At 39.9% G+C, this 18,293-nt stretch overlaps 1 protein-coding gene across 1 annotated transcript in view; it reads left to right on the forward strand.

Moving 5' to 3' along the window:
- The window catches only part of LOC104991392 (myosin-IIIb-like), a 146,363-nt gene that overhangs the window by 52,164 nt on the left and 75,906 nt on the right, over positions 1-18,293 (forward strand). The window contains exons 6-7 of the mRNA XM_010843844.1: positions 2,030-2,090; positions 3,057-3,120. Coding sequence (XP_010842146.1) covers positions 2,030-2,090; positions 3,057-3,120 — 125 coding nt within the window. The remainder of the gene's footprint in view (positions 1-2,029; positions 2,091-3,056; positions 3,121-18,293) is intronic.

Raw genomic sequence — 18,293 nt, forward strand, 5'->3', positions numbered from 1 at the left:
GACTAACAAGGCTCAGTGTCTTAGCTCTGCCAGGTATGTGCCATAATCCCTGGGCAGACCTCTTAACCTCTCTGATCTATAGTTTCTTCATCTGTATAATATAGGCAATTAAAGCACTTAGCTCAAATGATTGTGAAATCCTTATTAGATATATAAACACATTTTTAAAATATGAAAACTATATAATTGCTAGTTAATTCAATTTTAATGTAAAGGGTATTCTTCATGGTCCATATTTTGGGAGTCCACTAGTCATCATTTTATTCATTCAACTTGTGAAATATTTATTGAGCACTTATAGTGTACTAGGTACAGGGTTAAGTGTTGATACAGAGTATATAATAAAGCAGACTGTGTCCCTACCTGCTTGGAAGCTAACATTCCATAGTGGGAGACATATGACAAACAAGTATATATACAAATAAATATATCAGCAGAGTCTCCTCTCCACAGATATTGATGTGATATTTTTAGATGGGTGTATTGCTTATAACCTGGAGTAGGAAACCGCCACCTACTCCTGTATTCTTACCTGAAAAATTCCATGAACAGAGAAGCCTGGCAGGCTACAGCCCATATGGTGGCAAAGAGTTGGATATGACTGAGCTCTTACATACATTGCTTATAATCTATATATAGATGCATTTTGAAGGTAATACTAATGAACCATTCACAGAAATTCAGAAAATGAAATGCTCAGCTTAAATAAACAGTTTTTTAATATAGAACTAGGAGAGTTCTTCAGTTCAGTTCAGTTCAATCGCTCAGTCGTGTCCGACTCTTTGCGACCCCATGAATCGCAGCACGCCAGGCCTCCCTGTCCATCACTGTCTCCCAGAGTTCACTCAAACTCACGTCCATCGAGTCAGTGATGCCATCCAGCCATCTCATCCTGTCGTCCACTTCTTCTCCTGCCCCCAATCCCGCCCAGCATCAGAGTCTTTTCCATTGAGTCAACTCTTAGGAATAGTTTATTTCAATCCCCTCATTTTATAGATGAGGAAAACTAGAACCCAGAATACCATAGAAATTTACCCAATCGAATGTGTGTAAATGTGCATGCCTGTGTGTATGTGTAAGAGAGACAGAGACACCCAGAGAGAGAGGATGGATTTTGAAGCAGGACTTAGTTACCCAGACTTCCCTTCGCCTAGTCAGTGCTTTCCATACTCCTGGCTTCCATCTGAAAGGAATTGTGAGAGTCGGTTTTAGCAGTGAGTGAATTATAATCATCACACTCTTAAAACATTTTTTAAAAAATAATTTCTACCATTTTTTGGCTATAATGTGCATCATACGAGATCTTCATTCCCCAATTAGGAATCTAACCCATGCCCCCTGCAATGGAAGTGCAGAGTCTCAATCACTGGCCTGCCAAGGAAGTCCCTCATCACACTTTATACCATGTGTTCCAATTTCTGGATTTTTTATATAAGTTGATTTTTCCAAACTTTGCTCCATGAAACAATAGTATTTAAATAGATGTTAATTATCACTTTTTAAATTTCTTGCTCAAAGTAGTTTAGGGAACTGAATTCTCCCCCTCCCTCACACACCCCATTTTAGAAATCCTTAAATGCATATTGTCAAAGATCATTCTGCAATAAGGAAACCTCTTAAACTACACACAGCTTAGCATTCCCCAGACTTATTTGACTATAGGATCTATTTTGAATTATTTAACAATGTGATTAAGGTGCTGGATTGGAGGTTCAGCCTTAGCATCATGGTTGGCTACTTGGTAATGTTTGTGAACACCCAGCAGTAAAGTAGATTAGATCACACAACTTTAAATGGGCAGGGTCTTGGGTCTTAGGATCTCAGGCTGTCTTGAGCAGCACCTGATAGGATACATTTCCTTAAGCTGACCATGTCCTCCTAACCAAGAATTGGAATGGAAAGCAACAGATGCTGAATGAGAGTTTGTTCTGATCCATCTTTGGAGGAAAGCAATCCTCTGTAAGTTTTTTTTTTTCCAAGCCTTCTAAAAATATTATTATAATAATTATTATTATATTTTTATTTTTAGGCATTCACAAGCCCAGAGTTCTTCCAAAGGGTGTGATGTCTTCGCAGGACACTCAAATAAGGTAGCTGGACATCCTTGACTCTGAAGTAACTGTCTATCCTTATTACAGACTCGTCCTAGTCTGTGGTCATGGTGCCTGTCTGTGGCTGCTTGGTCAAGCCATCCAGACATGAACTGTTAGTGATGTTTTGAAGGCTTTGAGACAAAAGCCCAGCTTGCTTAAGAATTTTGGTTCAGCAGAGAGGCAGGGAGGTACAGCGAAGAGAGAATCAAAAGCCTGGAAATTTGCTGCTGAGAGTAAATGCTAGCTGATCCCTGAGGTGGTTTGTCTGTGCACTCCACTCTCTACAGATGTTAGAGCCTCTTTTTGAGTAAGGACCTGAGGTTCTTTGGTAGCACTTTGATATCCTGCTCGAATTCAATATGTGAAATGGAGGCGTCTCTCTGTGACTTGGAGCCCACAGCAGGCTTTGAAGTCTGATCCAATTTTTGCTGCCTACTATTTGATGTTGAAAGGATGAAATGAAGAAAATGTACAGTTTTTGCCAGTAACTCTGCTGAGCATATGTAAGATTAAAAAAACAAAATCCTTTGGATGATGTACTTAGAAATGTTAAGTAGATTAATACCTTCCTATAGGTTTTCTTTTTTCTTTCTCAGGGATAAAAATTAAGTATAAGGGAAAATCAGCACAAGCTGTTTTTTATACGGACTATAATTAATTTACAAGGGGGCTAGGTTGGCTTGTTCAGAGGAAGAAATAAATGGATGAGGCAAAGGTGTTGAGACTTTGCAGCTAATTGCCCCCAAGGAGAGGACCTCCACTCAATTCTACTGTAAGGCATGAGCAACTCACCACATGACCCCAATATACTTAAATTTTTCCCTAGTATGATTGAAGTTCAGGGTCCCTTAGTTAAATGGAAGCCGAGTTCTAAAGGCTGACTCATCAGAGGATAAAAGTAGTAATTATTTTACTGGGTCTTTCTGAAGCGCTCAGCTTCTGGGACTGATTCTGTCTTTTCAGACATGCCACGCTGCTCCAGATTGCCCAGGACTGAGTCCTTCGAGGGGAGCCCCTGCAAAATCTGGTAAGAAGAACATTTTGAATTGTAAGCTATTTCTACTATTTGCATGCTTGTGTACTTTTTAATGAGTTGTTTAGACAGGCTGTGTAGAAGGCAGTACTCTGATACTAGTATGGGCTAATGTTAGCAGAACATTCAGATATAGAAAGCCTTAAAGACTGGAAACAAAACTTTCATTAAAAGTAGCAGTTTACTACCTATCTGTGCCACTTAAGTTTACTTTTTCTAAAGGAAAAAAAAATGAATATCAAAGATCATACTTTTCCCTTTACTTGTAAGAAGCCTAAATTAAGAAACTCCTTTAAAACTTTCTTGTGCTCACTTCACCAGCATGTATACTAAGTTTGGAAAGGTACAAAGATTAGCACGGCCCCTGCACAAGGACGGCATGCAAATTTGCAAAGCATTCCATATTAAAAACAACAACAACAGGGAAGATAGACAACTGACCGAAGCAAATAGTTCAGAGTCAAAATCTAGGGCTTGGTAAAGAATATGGATTTAGAGAGTAGTTCTGCCCTTTTGGCAACATGGCTATTCTTTTAGCAAGAATACAGACATCTTGCCACACTCATGGAAAATGGTATTTTTTGCCCCCTTTCTAAGTTCTTGCTACAGAATATGGTAAAAGTCAGTTTGGGGTGTTATGAGTAGCTATAATCAATACTTCTGGAAGATAAACTAGAAGCAAGATCATAAGAAATATTTATGAACCAGAAAATACTAAACACATTTTGGATCATTCCCAAGGAAGAAATCTTTTCAACTTAAAATACGAATACTAAGAAACTACTGTGCCTTTACTGTTGACCTCATTTATTTTTCTGCAATATATAGTAGTTTCTTAGACTTCTCAAAGTTTCTTCTTAGTCTGTTTCAGTGATAAAGTGGTAAAATATGAAGTAGAGAATGTGTGATATATGTGTTAGGACCTTCAGTCCATATGAAATTTAACTCTTCAAGAGAGATGAGAGAGGATTCGTGTATTATGGCAGAACCTTTTAAATGAACATGCAGAAAATGATAAATATGTCCAATGGACTAATTTCCTCACAGCCAGGTAATATTCAGGAATAAGGCCACACTGAGGTAAGGGGAAGAGTGGTGCAAAAATGGAAATTGAGGAAAAAGATCACATGGTGGAATAGAATCTATTATGCAAGAATTTGGTTGGCATTTTTCACTATCCAAACAGATAATCTCTACCTTTTAATTTGGATGTTTAGACCATTTACATCTAATGTGACTGTTGACATACTTTGGTTTATAGCAGTCATCTTGTTATTTGTTTTCTTTGTTCCATCTGGTCTTTGTTCTCTTCTAGCATTCTACTTTAAAATACGTGTAAAAAGAAAATTTTAAAGCATGATTGAATAGCCAAAGGCACAGATTCTGCCTATGGAGTCAGATCTGCCTGGATGCAAATCTCTGCTTTCCTGTTACATAGCTTTATGTAACAATTCCTTACCTCAGGACTTACACATGTAAGATGAGGGAAATGGTAATTCATAGCCAAAAGGTTGTATTGAGGATTAAATAAGCTAGTAGAAGTAAAGGGCACAGTGTGGTGTCTGGCTCATCATAACGGTACACTATTATGTCAGGTGTTGCAATGGTACTTATGCTATTGACATTATACAAATGCAAAGTTAAATATGAAAAACGGGTCGAGAAATAAAGTTCTTATTTTGAGGCATCAAGTTTTGGTGGTATCGTTTAGGAGGAGTAAAAATATATTGCATTTTGAATTAACTACCGAAGAGACATGTTGGATTATAATCATCTTTCCCGGCCTTTAGATAAGTGTCCTTTATTAATAAGTTGCTGCAAATGTTCATATGTATTTCCTGTCACTATTGCTCCTTCCTTCCCATCTAGAGGTTTCTCTGTTTGGTTTGCCACCATCACCATGAGTTCTCCTTAAACTCTTGTAAACTGTATCCTAAGTGGTCTTCCTGCTTCTTTTCTTCTCTCAACTTGCCTCATGCATGGGTATCTGAGGAGCTCTTCTAAAGCATTCCCTAATCATAACTTTCTCTTCCACCATAATCTCCAGTGGCTCCCTGTTGTTCTAGCATCAACTTTAAGCTTCTTGGCACAACATACAAGGCTGTCTCTGTTCTAACTCTTCCTGTCTTCCTTTCTAGCTCTGTCTTCACTGGTGTCTCTTCCTCATTTTGTGCTTTGGCATACCAAACTACTCTCTGTCCTCCATGCATGCCAAGTGTGTCCTTGCTCTCCTCCGTGATTTTGTTCATGCTGTTGCCTCTGCCTCACTGTTCATTCTCAAGGTCCCCTCCATTCTTCAGAGTCCACCATGGCTCCCTCTGAGTGCTTTGACTTTCCTTTAGTACTTATCACGTCCTTCCTTGTATTACAGTTATTTACATGCATCTACTAGATTTTAAACCCTCTAGAACCATGTCTTTTCATTTCCGAATTCTGTCCTTGCAAACTAGCCTGGGTCCCCAAACTGAATTCTTAAGCATTCACAACTGTGATAGGATATAGTGGAAGCAAGAATGAAATAAAGCTCAAGTAAATGAGTCAGAGAAGTTTTAAACTGTACTTCTAACAATCCCGGAACAAAATAAAGGTCTCTTGTGCTGTGCTTAGTCGCTCAGTCATGTCTGACTCTTTGTGACCCCATGGACAGTGCCCCGCCAGACTCCTCTGTCCATGGTCTCTTAACACCCCCAAAGAGGTATAGCATACCAGTGGGACAAGTTTAAAAAATCCAAGCCATTTCATTTTGTTGTTATTGTTTTGAACAGGGGGAGAGGGAAGGAAGGTTTGGGCAGGAAAAAGCATTTTATAAACCAGATTCCTCTTGACCTTAGAAGCCAACAAAGATGGCTGAAGAACAAAAGATTTCCAGTTTTATTTATATGTTCACAGTGATAAGCTGCAGAAATGAGTGTATTTACTCTGTAAGAGACATTTTAGCCGGTTATACCTTTGTGTTCAATTCATTGCCTTAAATGATCCATTATTGCAATCCATGATTCTATAGAAGCCTGAGAATATTATGACCTTTTCAGTTTTAAAAAAACACTAACATCCAACAAGCTTGCCTTCTAACTTTCAGTGAGTGCTAACTGCATTGTTTTATAAAGAGATGTGAGGGAGGTGAGGGTAGGGGAAAATAGGGAATAAATCTAAAGTTACTTAATCAGGCCAGCTTTGCTCAGAACAGCCAGGCAAAAAAGTGTCCAGATGTGGGGCTTGGACAAAGGCTATCTTCAGTCAGTTATTCAGGGAGTCTCAGAAATTTCCTTCATTGATCATTTGAGCCTTATATTTTTCACATGGGACAAGAAAGCACAGTATATCGAGGAAGTGCAAAACATGAATCACGTTGCCACTAATCCAGGCAGAAATTATTTAATTGGACTGCCAGGCATAGATACAAACCTGATTTGCCTTTACTCAGTTCAGTTGCTCAGTTGTATCCAACTCTTTGCAACACCGTGGACTGCAGCAGTCCTTTACTATGTAAAAGTTTATTCTTCAGGCATTTGTTCTTCTCTTTATTTCTTCAGCAAACAATTATTAACACTAAGTGCCAGGAACTTTCCTGGGCCAGTGCTTCTCAAACTATTTTTAAAAAGACCAAATTGGGAAAAAAAAAAAAAAAACAACAAAAAACAAATTGGAATTGGATGTTTTCATTTTCAAACTGCACAGTCTTATATTTTTGTAAAATACAGTGAAATGAATTACTAGGTAAATAATCACCCATTTAGGCGTTGTGTCAATATCAAATTGATTTATAATTTTCTAAATTTCTTACTCTAACTTAAACTACTCTAAGTTTCTTCAGTGATCCAGTTGAGACCAGAGGCGAGAGTCAGCCTGTAGACTACACTTCATGGGCACTGTTCTGGTCACGTGTGACATCAAGGAACAACACAGTCAAAAAGTCCCAGTTTCATGCTGCTGCTGCTGCTAAGTCACTTCAGTCGTGTCCGACTCTGTGTGACCCCAGAGACGGCAGCCCACCAGGCTCCCCCATCCCTGGGATTCTCCAGACAAGAACACTGGAGTGGGTTGCCATTTCCTTCTCCAATGCATGAAAGTGAAAAGTGAAAGGAAGTCGCTCAGTCGTGTCCGACTCTTCGAGACCCCATGGACTGCAGCCCACCAGGCTCCTCCGTCCATGGGATTTTCCAGGCAAGAGTACTGGAGTGGGATGCCATCGCCTTCTCCATTCATCAAAGGGACAATAAGCAATAAGCGTAATCCTAAATCAGTTGTGTGGGATGTTAGAAAGGTGAAGTATTATAGGGGAAAAAGTACAGCAAGGGAGATCGGGGGTGGTAAGCATGGAGGACGAGGATGGAGGATGGTTAACTTTTAAACGGGGTGGTCAGAGAGCACTGCACAGAGAGGGCGTGAGGAGAACATTACAAGCAGAGGGAACCGCTGAGGCAAATGCCCTGAGGAGACAGTGTGGAGTACAGGAGGAGTAGAAGGAAACCTGGGTGACTGGACCTGAGAGAGCAAGAAAGAGAATCATAGAAGGTAAGGAGCCAGGTGATGCATGTCCTACCAAACCCTGAGAATCTGGTTAAAAAGAGTGTTCTGATTCAGCAGGTCGGGGTGGCTCCTGAGATTCTGCAGTGTTAAAGAGCTTCTAGGTGGTGCCATGGTGTTGACCCCGGGTCCACATTTTGAGTAGCAAGGGTGAAATGGAAACCACTGGTTTGAGGAGAGACGATAGACATCATCAATGAAATGAGATATTCTATTAAGTTACATATTCCAGACAGCTGGAACTTTCTAAAACTATGACTCCCCTTTCATATTGAGTGTATTGGACACAGTTCTCCTTACTCACAATGTCTTGGGACATGATTATTAGTAACAGTTCACACTGGTGCTAATGCAGAGCTCCTTGGAGATCATTGTGAAATGGGACCACCTCATGTGCTCACTCAGTCATGTCCAACTCTGCGACCCCATGGACTATAGCCCACCGGGCTCCTCTGTCCATGGAATTTCAGGCAAGCATACTGGAGTGGGTTGCCATTTCCTTCTCCAGGGGATCTTCCTGACCTAGAGATCGAATCTTAGTCTCCTATGTCTCCTGCATTGGTGGACAGATTCTTTACCACCGAGTCATCTACCCTTAAAATAGATGACTCTCAACTGTTATGATTTTTAGTTAATGCACCTGTTTATTTTAACTTTCTTCTCTCTCAACACAAAGCTGTTATTTCCTGCTATTGCTAATGTGCTCATTTTTTATAACATACCTTCCTTTTGCCTTCTCTCTTTTTCTCCTTGTGGTGGTATAAAAACCAAACTTTAATTGTTTTTTCTATATTTTAACAAAGGGAATCTGAGTTGAGGGTGTGAGGAAATCCCAGTGAAAGAAAGAAAGGGAACTGCCACAGATGTACTATCGACTTTGGGCACATACTAAGTATTTTACCCGTATTTTCTTAGTGTAAAGTGTATGCTACTAAGTTTATGACCTACTTATTCAAGGGCCTTCATTGTCAGGGCCTGTGATACCTCACTGACATTAGGTAGTCCTGCCCTTGGTTATCTTCTTGTCTACGAGTGGTATAAATTATTCATACTTCTTTTGGAAGGTAAAAAAAGTCATTGCATTTGCTAAGAGTAACTTTAGCTATATGGCTTTTTAAAATGGAGTCTAGTACATTTTCAGGGAGCCAGGGAGAGGTGGTATTATACTAGCCTCCCCAGGGGGGTGCCTCTGGTAGCTTGCAGTGTCGGGGTATGGTAGAGTCCCCATCAAAGTGGCTTTAGAATTCAGTGATCTGGTTCCATATCGTCTTCAGATTTGCTGAGCAAGTCATACACATTTTCTTTCACCCAGTACTTCTCTAATGCCATCTACTCTTATTTTCCTGCCTTTTTCACTGCTTATTACTAAATTTTATTGGTCTTGGCAGAAGTTCAGCTATCAGAAAGCAAACTTGGGCTGTGTTTTTATCCTTGGAACCCCAAATCATTAGGGTGACCAAACATCTCAATTTTCTTAGGACTGAAGGTTTTCCAAGATGTGGATTTTTTGGAATTTTCCCAAGCAAACTAGGACAAGTTGGTCACCCTATAATAATATTGGAAGTTGAACTTGACTGGTGAAAACTAACTTTTAATTAGATCATTGTATCAGGCAAAACTGAGCCTTAGATTTATGCTACATCTGCTACAGCTCACACTGCTGCCTGTGTTTGGAAGGGGATGCAAGCAGCTTGCCAAACCACAACCACTGTGATCGTAAAGGGCTCAGATATCACCCATTTGACAGGGAGAGCATGTTCCTACAACAGAGACTCAAAGGCAACATAATCCCTGTTGGGAAAGCACGTGGGAGCCAGACCCTATGGAGGCAAGGCTACTGGGCCTCCCTGTCCCACACCCAGGGCCACGACAGAAAGCCACATACAAGACTTGGAGACCACCAATAATCTCTCAAGCCTCGAATCCCTGCTCTTTTTGACTCCCATAATGCTGATCCATCTTTTCTTCTTGCCTGGGTGTCACAGAATTCACCATAAACTCTCATCATGACGCCTCGGTCTCAGGACTTTTCTCAGTGCAATAGTGAAGGTACTATTGTTGTGGAATTCTTAACCTTTAGTGTGGGAGGTTCAGAGAAGGCGATGGCACCCCACTCCAGTACTCTTGCCTGGAAAATCCCATGGATGGGGGAGGCTGGTGGGCTGCAGTCCATGAGTCCGTGAAGAGTCGGACACAACTGAGCAACTTCCCTTTCACTTTTCACTTTCATGCATTGGAGAAGGAAATGGCAACCCACTCCAGTGTTCTTGCCTGGAGAATCCCAGGGAAGGCGGAGCCTGGTGGGCTGCCGTCTGTGGGGTCGCACAGAGTCAGACACGCTGAAGTGACTTAGCAGCAGCAGTAGCAGCAGTGTGGGAGGTAATCTTTCTTAAAGGATCCTTTTTAAATTGGTGATTCTCAGACTTCAGTCAGTGTTAGTATCACCCGAGTGATTGTTAAAATACAAATTACTGGTCCATTCCATAGTTTCCAGTTTTGTGTGGGGTACAGGAGAGGAGGGATTTGCATTTTTATCACATTCCCGGGTTATACAATGCTACCTTTTGAGAACCACATCCCCTATCTCTATGATATTACATTGAATCAGAAAAAGTAAACTTTATATAGATGCTTTTTTATTCTTTCACTTAACAAACACTTATTGAACACTTACTGTATACCAAACACAGGCCAGGCAGTGAAATAAGACACTTAAGAGACAAATGCAATTATAACAGCTTGGTCTTTGCAGCTGTCATTTTCCAAAGCAAGTTTGGTAACATATTGAGTGTCCATATTTATCTCAAGTGGTCTCATTGAATTGTCAGGAAATTGTCCAGAACAAAGTTACAGTTACTTGTCACTTTGCTGTAGAGGAGGATGAAGGGAGTGTCCCAGACTTTTAAAAGTGTCTCAATTTATAAAATTATTAGGAATTACTGCCTTTAAAAGATTTTTGTCTTTTATAAACTCTACTACCTCTGCCAGCCTCCCACAAGGCAAAACTGCTCCAAACTCTACCAGATCTGAATATGTGCATGTATCTCTAATACATATGTCATTGCCATAAAGTTTGTTACCTGGCTTTTTGCAAAAGAATTGAAAGCATGAGGACAGATAAATGGGCAGATAAATAGAAGTAAAAAGGGGAGAAATTATAGTTCTCTTAATCCCAAATTTGATTTCTAACCTAGTGCCATTTATGTTAATCACACACCTTTCCTTTAAAAGACTTTCCTCATTCTTACTAGATCTTGTCTGGCTGTTGTTTGGTTTTGTCTTGCTTAATTTCATAATTTTGGAGAATGCAGAGTGCTTGGGTCATCAGTTGCTGTTCATGACAGTTTACGCCGACTGAGGCCTCTGTGCAAAATTGTGGCTTTCTATAGGAACTGTGCAGAATACCTAGCAAGAGGCAAAGATTCCTGGACAGACCATTTTCCCGGAAATTTGGAGGTGATGATGATAAGGAAGAAAGGATGCAGTCCACATAGGTTGGCACCATCCACCCCTCAGCCAGCTGAATTGGCGAGATCCTGTCTCCATTGCAGGAGTTGAGGCTAGAGGGAAAAGTGGCTGCCCTTTGAGGGCTGGTGGGTAGAAGATATGGAGGTCATTTGTCAGCCACAGTTCTTATGGTCATGTACCTCAGGGAAAGCCCTGTGACAGCATGTTCTCATTCCTGCAGCTTATTAAAGCATGTTACAAAGTTGCATAGTTTTGGGACATTATTTCTGCTTAGATTGTTAATGTAAATGTATTTGAGGAGGATCAGTAGGAACTTTTCTGGTGCTTTCCTGAGTGCATTAGGTCAGGATGCACTCTTTGCCAATGCCAAGTTAGATTCTGGCATTGACCCAGGACATCAGGAGCACAGCTGCCAAACAAGCAGGGTGGGGAGGGGTGGAGGGAGTGAGTCAAGTTAGGGTGCTTGGCTTCCAGAATTTGATGTTGATGGCGTGGCTGTAAAATGTGCCAAGAGGAATTTAATTTTTACATTCTTTTCTTACTTTATGTATTTGAAACTGCATAAACTCATTGTTAACCTTGGCTGGCTCCTTTGTTTCATTTTAAAGGATTCTTTTCAACTTTAAAATGAAACACACAGTTGTGTAGTAGGAATGGAGTGATTTTTCTTCTATTTACTTTTGTTTGTTTTCCAAGATTGGGAGTAATAAATTTTATTAGTTTTTTTAAATTAATAGCTTTCTCTAGTAGTTTTGGGTTTTTAGAAAAATTGAGTGCGAAGTAGCAAGTTCCCATTTACTCTCCTCACCTTTCCCTCTCTCCCCATTTTCCCCTATTATTAACATCTTGCATTAGAGTGACTTGCTTGCTACAGTGATGAGCCAGTATTGATATATTATTATTAACAAAGTCCATAATTTACATGACAGTTCAGTCTTTGCATTGTACAGTGTGTGAGTTTTGAAAAATATATAATGACATGTATCCACCATTGCAATATCAAACAGAATAGTTTTATTTGCCTAATAATCTCTTGCGCTCCATCTATTCATCCCTCTCTCTCTTACCTTAAGCTCCTGGCAACTGTTAATTTTGGCTTCCCTGATAGCTCAGTTGGTAAAGAATCTGCCTGCAATGCAGGAGACCCCAGTTCAATTCCTGGGTCAGGAAGATCCCCTGGAGAAGGGAAAGGCTACCCACTCCAGTATTCTGGCCTAGAGAAGTCCAAGGACTGTATTTTCCAGTCCAAAGAACTGGAAGCGACTTTCACTTTCACATAGTTTTACCATTTCCAGAATGTCGTATAGTTGGAATCAGACAGTATTTAGCCTTTCCGTATTGACTTCTTTCCATTAGCAATATGTATTTAAGGTTCCTCCATGTCTTTATGTGGCTTGACAGTTTATTTCTTTTTATTGCTGAAAATAATCTGTTATATGGATGTATCACAGTTTGTTCATCCATTCACCTACTGATGGATGTCTTGGTTGCTTCCAGGTTTTGGCAATTATGAAGAAAGCTGTTATAAACATTTTTGTACAGGTTTTTGTGTAGACATAAGTTTTTCAAGTCCTTTGTGTTAATACCAAAATGTGTGGTTGCTAGATTATATGGTAAGAGTGTATGTTTACTTTTATAAGAAACTGCCAAACTCTCTTCCAAAGTGCTGCACCGTTTTGCATTCCTACCAGCAGTGAATGAGAGTTCCTGTTGTTCTTCATCCTTACCAGCATTCGGTGTTGTCAGTGTTCTGGCTTTTTGCTGTTTAAATAGGTATGTAGTGGTATCTCATTGTTGTTTTAATTTTTGTTTCCCTGATGTGGAACATCTTTTCATATGCTCATTTGCTATCTGTATAACTTCTTTGGTGAAGTGTCCGTTCAGATCTTTTGCCCGTTTTTAAATTGTGCTGTTTGCTTTCTTATTTGAGGGTGTACCAGTTCTTTGTATATTTCAGTACCAGTCCTTTGTGAGATATGTGTTCTGCAAATATTCCTCCCGGTCTGGAGCTTGTCTTTTCATTCTCTCAGCAGTGTGTTTTGTGGAGCAGTAATGAATTTTTTTATGCACGTAATCAAGGAGAAAAAATTTTTTAAATAAACCTCTCGGGACAGTACCTACTCCCTAAGAAAATGAAACAGCCTAAGAGGAACAAGGTGATTGGTTGTTCAAAATGAAACAGCCTAAGAGGAACAAGGTGATTGGTTGTTCAGTAGTTGAGCGTGTAAGGACCATGACACAAATGTGTTCCTTATATTAAATGTAATCAATTCTAAGTGTTACAGGGAGGCAAGAAAGACATAGTCCAAAATTACATAAGTGGGGCGGGGGGTGGGGGGTGGAATCTGTGGTTATATGACTGTGTGCAGAACCATGGTAAGGTTTTTCTCTCTTTTCATTTTTATCTGACTCTTTAAAGTAACTAGAACTCCTAGTTACTTAAACTTGCCACAGGAAGACTCTGGGGCTGTCTTCTTTCAGTAAAAACTGAATTTAGCAAGGGAGAAATTGTTGGTTTAAGTTCAAAGAGGGGTGGGGGAGCATGAAGTGCACCTTTACTACTCATTGATTCAAGTATTCAGTCAGCTGGTGTTTACTGAGCGGTTATTAAGTGGTGGTGGGTGCTGTGTTGGGTGCCAGTGGTATATAATGGAGCAACAGCCAAGATTGTCTCGTGGGTTTACATTCTAAGGGAGAAATAGACAAGTAAACCTGAAAGCAGATCTCTGGCCAGGATATTAATAAGAGTGGCCCCTGGAGCTATGCTCTGACAGGGGTACCCTTGTGATCTTGTGGGAGCAGAGAAGGGTCAGTGGGCTGACATCAAAGCTGAGAACTGAAGGGGATCAGGAACTGACCAGATAGAATGGAGAAGGATATCTCTGGCCCTCTGCCTGTTCCTTTTTTTGTCTTTTATATTTTTCCTACCTCCTTTCGAAGACAATGGGCTGCTTTTCTGGGTGCCTGATGTCCTCTGCCGGCATTCAGAAGTTGTTTTGTGGAATTTACTTGGCGTTTAAATGTTCTTTTGATGAATATGTGGGGGAGAAAGTGGTCTCCCCGTCCTATTCCTCTGTCATTTTAGGACCGCCTCTCTGCCTGTTCCCTTTTCACACCAGGAAAGGCTCTCACATGAGAGATGTAACATTGAGGTTGTTTTAATGTGTGTGAATGCTTAGTTGCTCAGTCATGTCTGACTCTTTGCAACCCCTTGGACTGTAGCCTGCCAGGCTCCTCTGTCCATGGGGTTTTTCAGGCAGGAATACTGGAACGGGTTGCCATTTCTTCTTCCAGGGCATCTTCCTGAACCAGGGATCAAACCTGTGTCTCCTGCAATGCAGACAGATTCTTTACCCACTGAGACATCAGATACCTTTTAAAATTCTGAAATGTAACATGCTGACAGAAAAAAAAGAAAAAAGGTTTATAAAAGAGATGGACAGTGTAATGAATTATTATGAAGTCTCTATACAATTACACCTGAGGTCAGAAAACAGAACTTGCCAGCATCTCAGAAGCCTTCTGATACCCTTTCCTGATTATGATTCTCCTCCTCCCTAGAGGTCACCCCCTAAGTGTGCGTCCTAAATACCATAGTTTGACTCCAGATTATGGGCTTAATGCATGAAGACAGAGCCTGACATGTGTAAAGCACCTAATAAATGTTTAGCTGTTGCCACTGCGTTTTCCCCACTCCTCAGATAATCCTTCTGAGTACTTAATTTCAAGTTAACAACTCCTTCCTTCCTTTCTTCTGCTCAAATTGCCAAGTCTTACAGAGTGTGCTGGTTTCTAAAACTGCACTTGGTTTTTTCCCATTGCCACCACAAGCCTGAAGAGTTTATCACCTTGAAACTTTACCACATTTAAAACGAGTTGGACTAATTTGTTGATATTTTCTTTGTCTGGCAATTTGTGTATTGGGAAAGAGTTATGTTTCATTAATCCACCTAAATGGTATAAGGGATTCTGAGAGCTCCCTCTGTCTCAAAACCCCGTTTTCGTTCTCCACTATGCAGAAGGTCCGTTAGGCTGCTTGGCAGTCAGCAATTAGAACAGCCAGTCTACCCAGATATTAGGCTGGATTTGTCTAACCTAATATACATGGCGATCAGTGGTCCCAAAGGGACCCTTCCTTTTTAAAGGAAGAAATTAATGATATCCCTTTTCATTACATTGGTGCCGGGAATTTCTCTAAGCAGCCTCTTTAAAAGAACAAATTCAAACAGGCCCCAGAAACAAATGCAAGAGATCTGCAAAGCTCTTGAGGGATGAGTTACACACTATCCTAATTTCAAAGGAGAAGTTTTGATGCCAGGATACAATGGCTGGGCTCTCCCAGTGGGCTTTAAATGCCAAATTCTGCCTTTGTGTAGAAATCAGATAAGTGCAAAGAGCTCGAGGCTTGTTTCAGCTCTTAACTGATTTGTCCTCCAAAAGGACAGTTCGCATGCTAGTTCATTACCCAGGGTCTGAATGTTTGGGGTATGAGCCGGGGACAGAGCATCCTAGGATCCTCTCCAGATCTCCAAGGGTCAAATTACAAAGTGTCCATTCTGTTTGTCCTTCACTGCTATATTTATCCATGCTCAGAGCAGTTCAGCTCCCAGCCTCACACTTGCACTCTGCGCTCTGATTTTCAACTTCGGTTGCCATCTGGGGACCAGGTTCTTCTCATCTGTTGTGGGCTGCCATTCTTTGTTCTAGACTGCATCCTCTCATTCAGTTTATTAATGGTGAACCCACTTCATGTTGCAGCTTCTACCAAACAAATTCTGTGGGAAAGCGTTGGGAAAAAGTACATCACATTATCTTGCCCCATAAAGGGGAAGTTAAAATAGATGTTCCCTCCAACCCACCACTCTGAGCAAATTAACCCATCTGAAGGACAACCTATAAATAATGACTGAGTGATTAGAGGATTGAACACACACTGCATTAAAGTTCTGCTTACATTATCTGTAACCATTGAATTATAAACATTGAGCTTAGAGTGATGATCTTCTCTGTAGCACTCCTGACACATGGTCATGCAGGCTGATTTCACACATTCTTTTGCAGACCTTTTTATATCCAGAGCCCCTCTGAGAAACTAATGTAATCCACATCCCCTAATTCCAGAAAAATGGGCAAATGCACAGCTATACTATTTTGTGCATAATGCCAGGCTCTCCCCAGACATCTTCATAGTCCCATCGGGGTCTTCATCCCAGGTTAAGAATCTGTACTGGTGAAAGTAGCTGACTAACTTTGAAGACTATCAATTTTATAGTTAGAAAGCTTGATAGAAGGACTTCTCTTCCTGTTTCCCAATAACTGAACAAGAAAAAAAAAAAAAAAGTTACTTCTTTTTCCGGGTTTAGTTCTTCAACTATTTGTAGATTGTTATAGCTTTCTCTTTGGGGCCGTTCATTCTGTAATTCATCAAATAACCTTTAAAAGCTATGACCACATCCAAGACATTATTAATGCCAAGATCTAAGGTCTTGGGACTAGAAGACACACATGCAATCCAAAAAAGATAGAGCTACCTAGTTCTCAAAAATGCCAAGGCAGGTTGCTATAGTATTTTTCTTCTTCATTAAAATAAAAAAACATTGATCCCTTAAAAAAAATTTTTTTTAAACCTCAGAATTCTTGAAAAGACTAAAATATTGAACCTCATTTATTTCTCCATCACCTTAACTCTTTTTTTAATTAAAAAATATTACTTAGCTATTGTTCAATTTTCCATGCTTCATAGAGAAGGAAAATTCTTAGAATTTTAGACTGGAAGTTGGAACTTAAAGATTGAGAAAAAATTATTTTGCTTTTTACTTTGAACTCCCTACAAAATGGGATTAATATTTTCTGAGCCACTTGTAAATGCTCAGATAATTTATACACAACATATATTAGTATTTATGCTCTCCTTGAAAGCAGTTTCTTCTTGGTTCTCATTAATATCAGTCTGAACTTAGATGCTACCCTGCTTTGACTTCTTAGGCCACTAATTTTGTAAAAATATTAATGGTCCCAGGAATCTCATATGTTGTATTTTAGAGTTTTAAAACTGCTGTTGGTTTTTCTCTTTCATCGAAGGCTGAATTATAACTAGATAGAATTTAGAAAAAAATCAAGATACAGATAAAACAAAACAAAACCTCATAAAATCCCCCAATTATAACAACAAACCTGATCAAATGTCTAGAGACGAGGTGTTTGACTTGATTTTAGGCAGTCGGTTAGCCCTCACTAAAAAGTGAATAGATTTGATCAAGTCATGCCAGAATTCCCTAAAAGTTATATAATTCTGTAAAGAGAAGATATGTGAGTTGGTAACGAGGTATGTGTGTTGACAGAGTCTTGACATCTTCCCCCCAGGTAGTAAAATGATTGCAATGTCTGCATTTTAGAAAATATTTTTCAGAAAATGATTGTGATTCACTATTGTAACATTTTACATACTTCCTTTGAGTCTACTCACCACCTAACAGTGTTTTCTTGCCTATCCTATTACAGTTAGTGCTCTTTACCTTGACATGGAGGCCTGAAGGTGTGAGTCTATACATGTGTGTGTATATATGAGTGTGTGTGTGTGTGTGTGTGTGTATAGATAGATAGATACATGCATGTATGTGTATAATAAGAAACATATCAGACAGCATCCCTGCAGGAAATAGATTGTACAGTCAAATTAGGATAGATTGAGAATTGTTAAATCAAGGGATTATTTTATAATAAAAGGTTATGGATAGAATGTAAGGAAACTATATAGGATACTATCGTACCCTGGGGGCTAGTGAGAGTGGTGCTGTTAGCATATATACCTAAAAGGTAAGGAAAGGACATGGCATCTGGAACCCAGAAGGAAAGAACCATGTGAGTAGAGGGGTCTTGAGAAGAAAGATGACCTTCAGTCAAGAACACAGTCAGCACAGTATGGTACTGGCACCAAAACAGAAATATAGACCAATGGAATAAGATAGAAAGCCCAGAGATTAACTCACACACCTATGGGCACCGTATCTTTGACAAATGAGGCAAAATATACAATAGGGCAAAGATAGTCTCTTTAATAAGTGGTGCTAGGGAAACTGGTCAGCTACATGTAAAAGAATGAAATTAGAATACTTCCTAATTACCATATACAAAAGTAAACTCAAAATGGGTTAAAGACCCAAAGGTAAGAC

This window comes from Bison bison, unplaced genomic scaffold (genome assembly GCF_000754665.1).
Source record: "Bison bison bison isolate TAMUID 2011002044 unplaced genomic scaffold, Bison_UMD1.0 scf7180017864190, whole genome shotgun sequence".
Taxonomy (NCBI): Eukaryota; Metazoa; Chordata; class Mammalia; order Artiodactyla; family Bovidae; genus Bison; species Bison bison.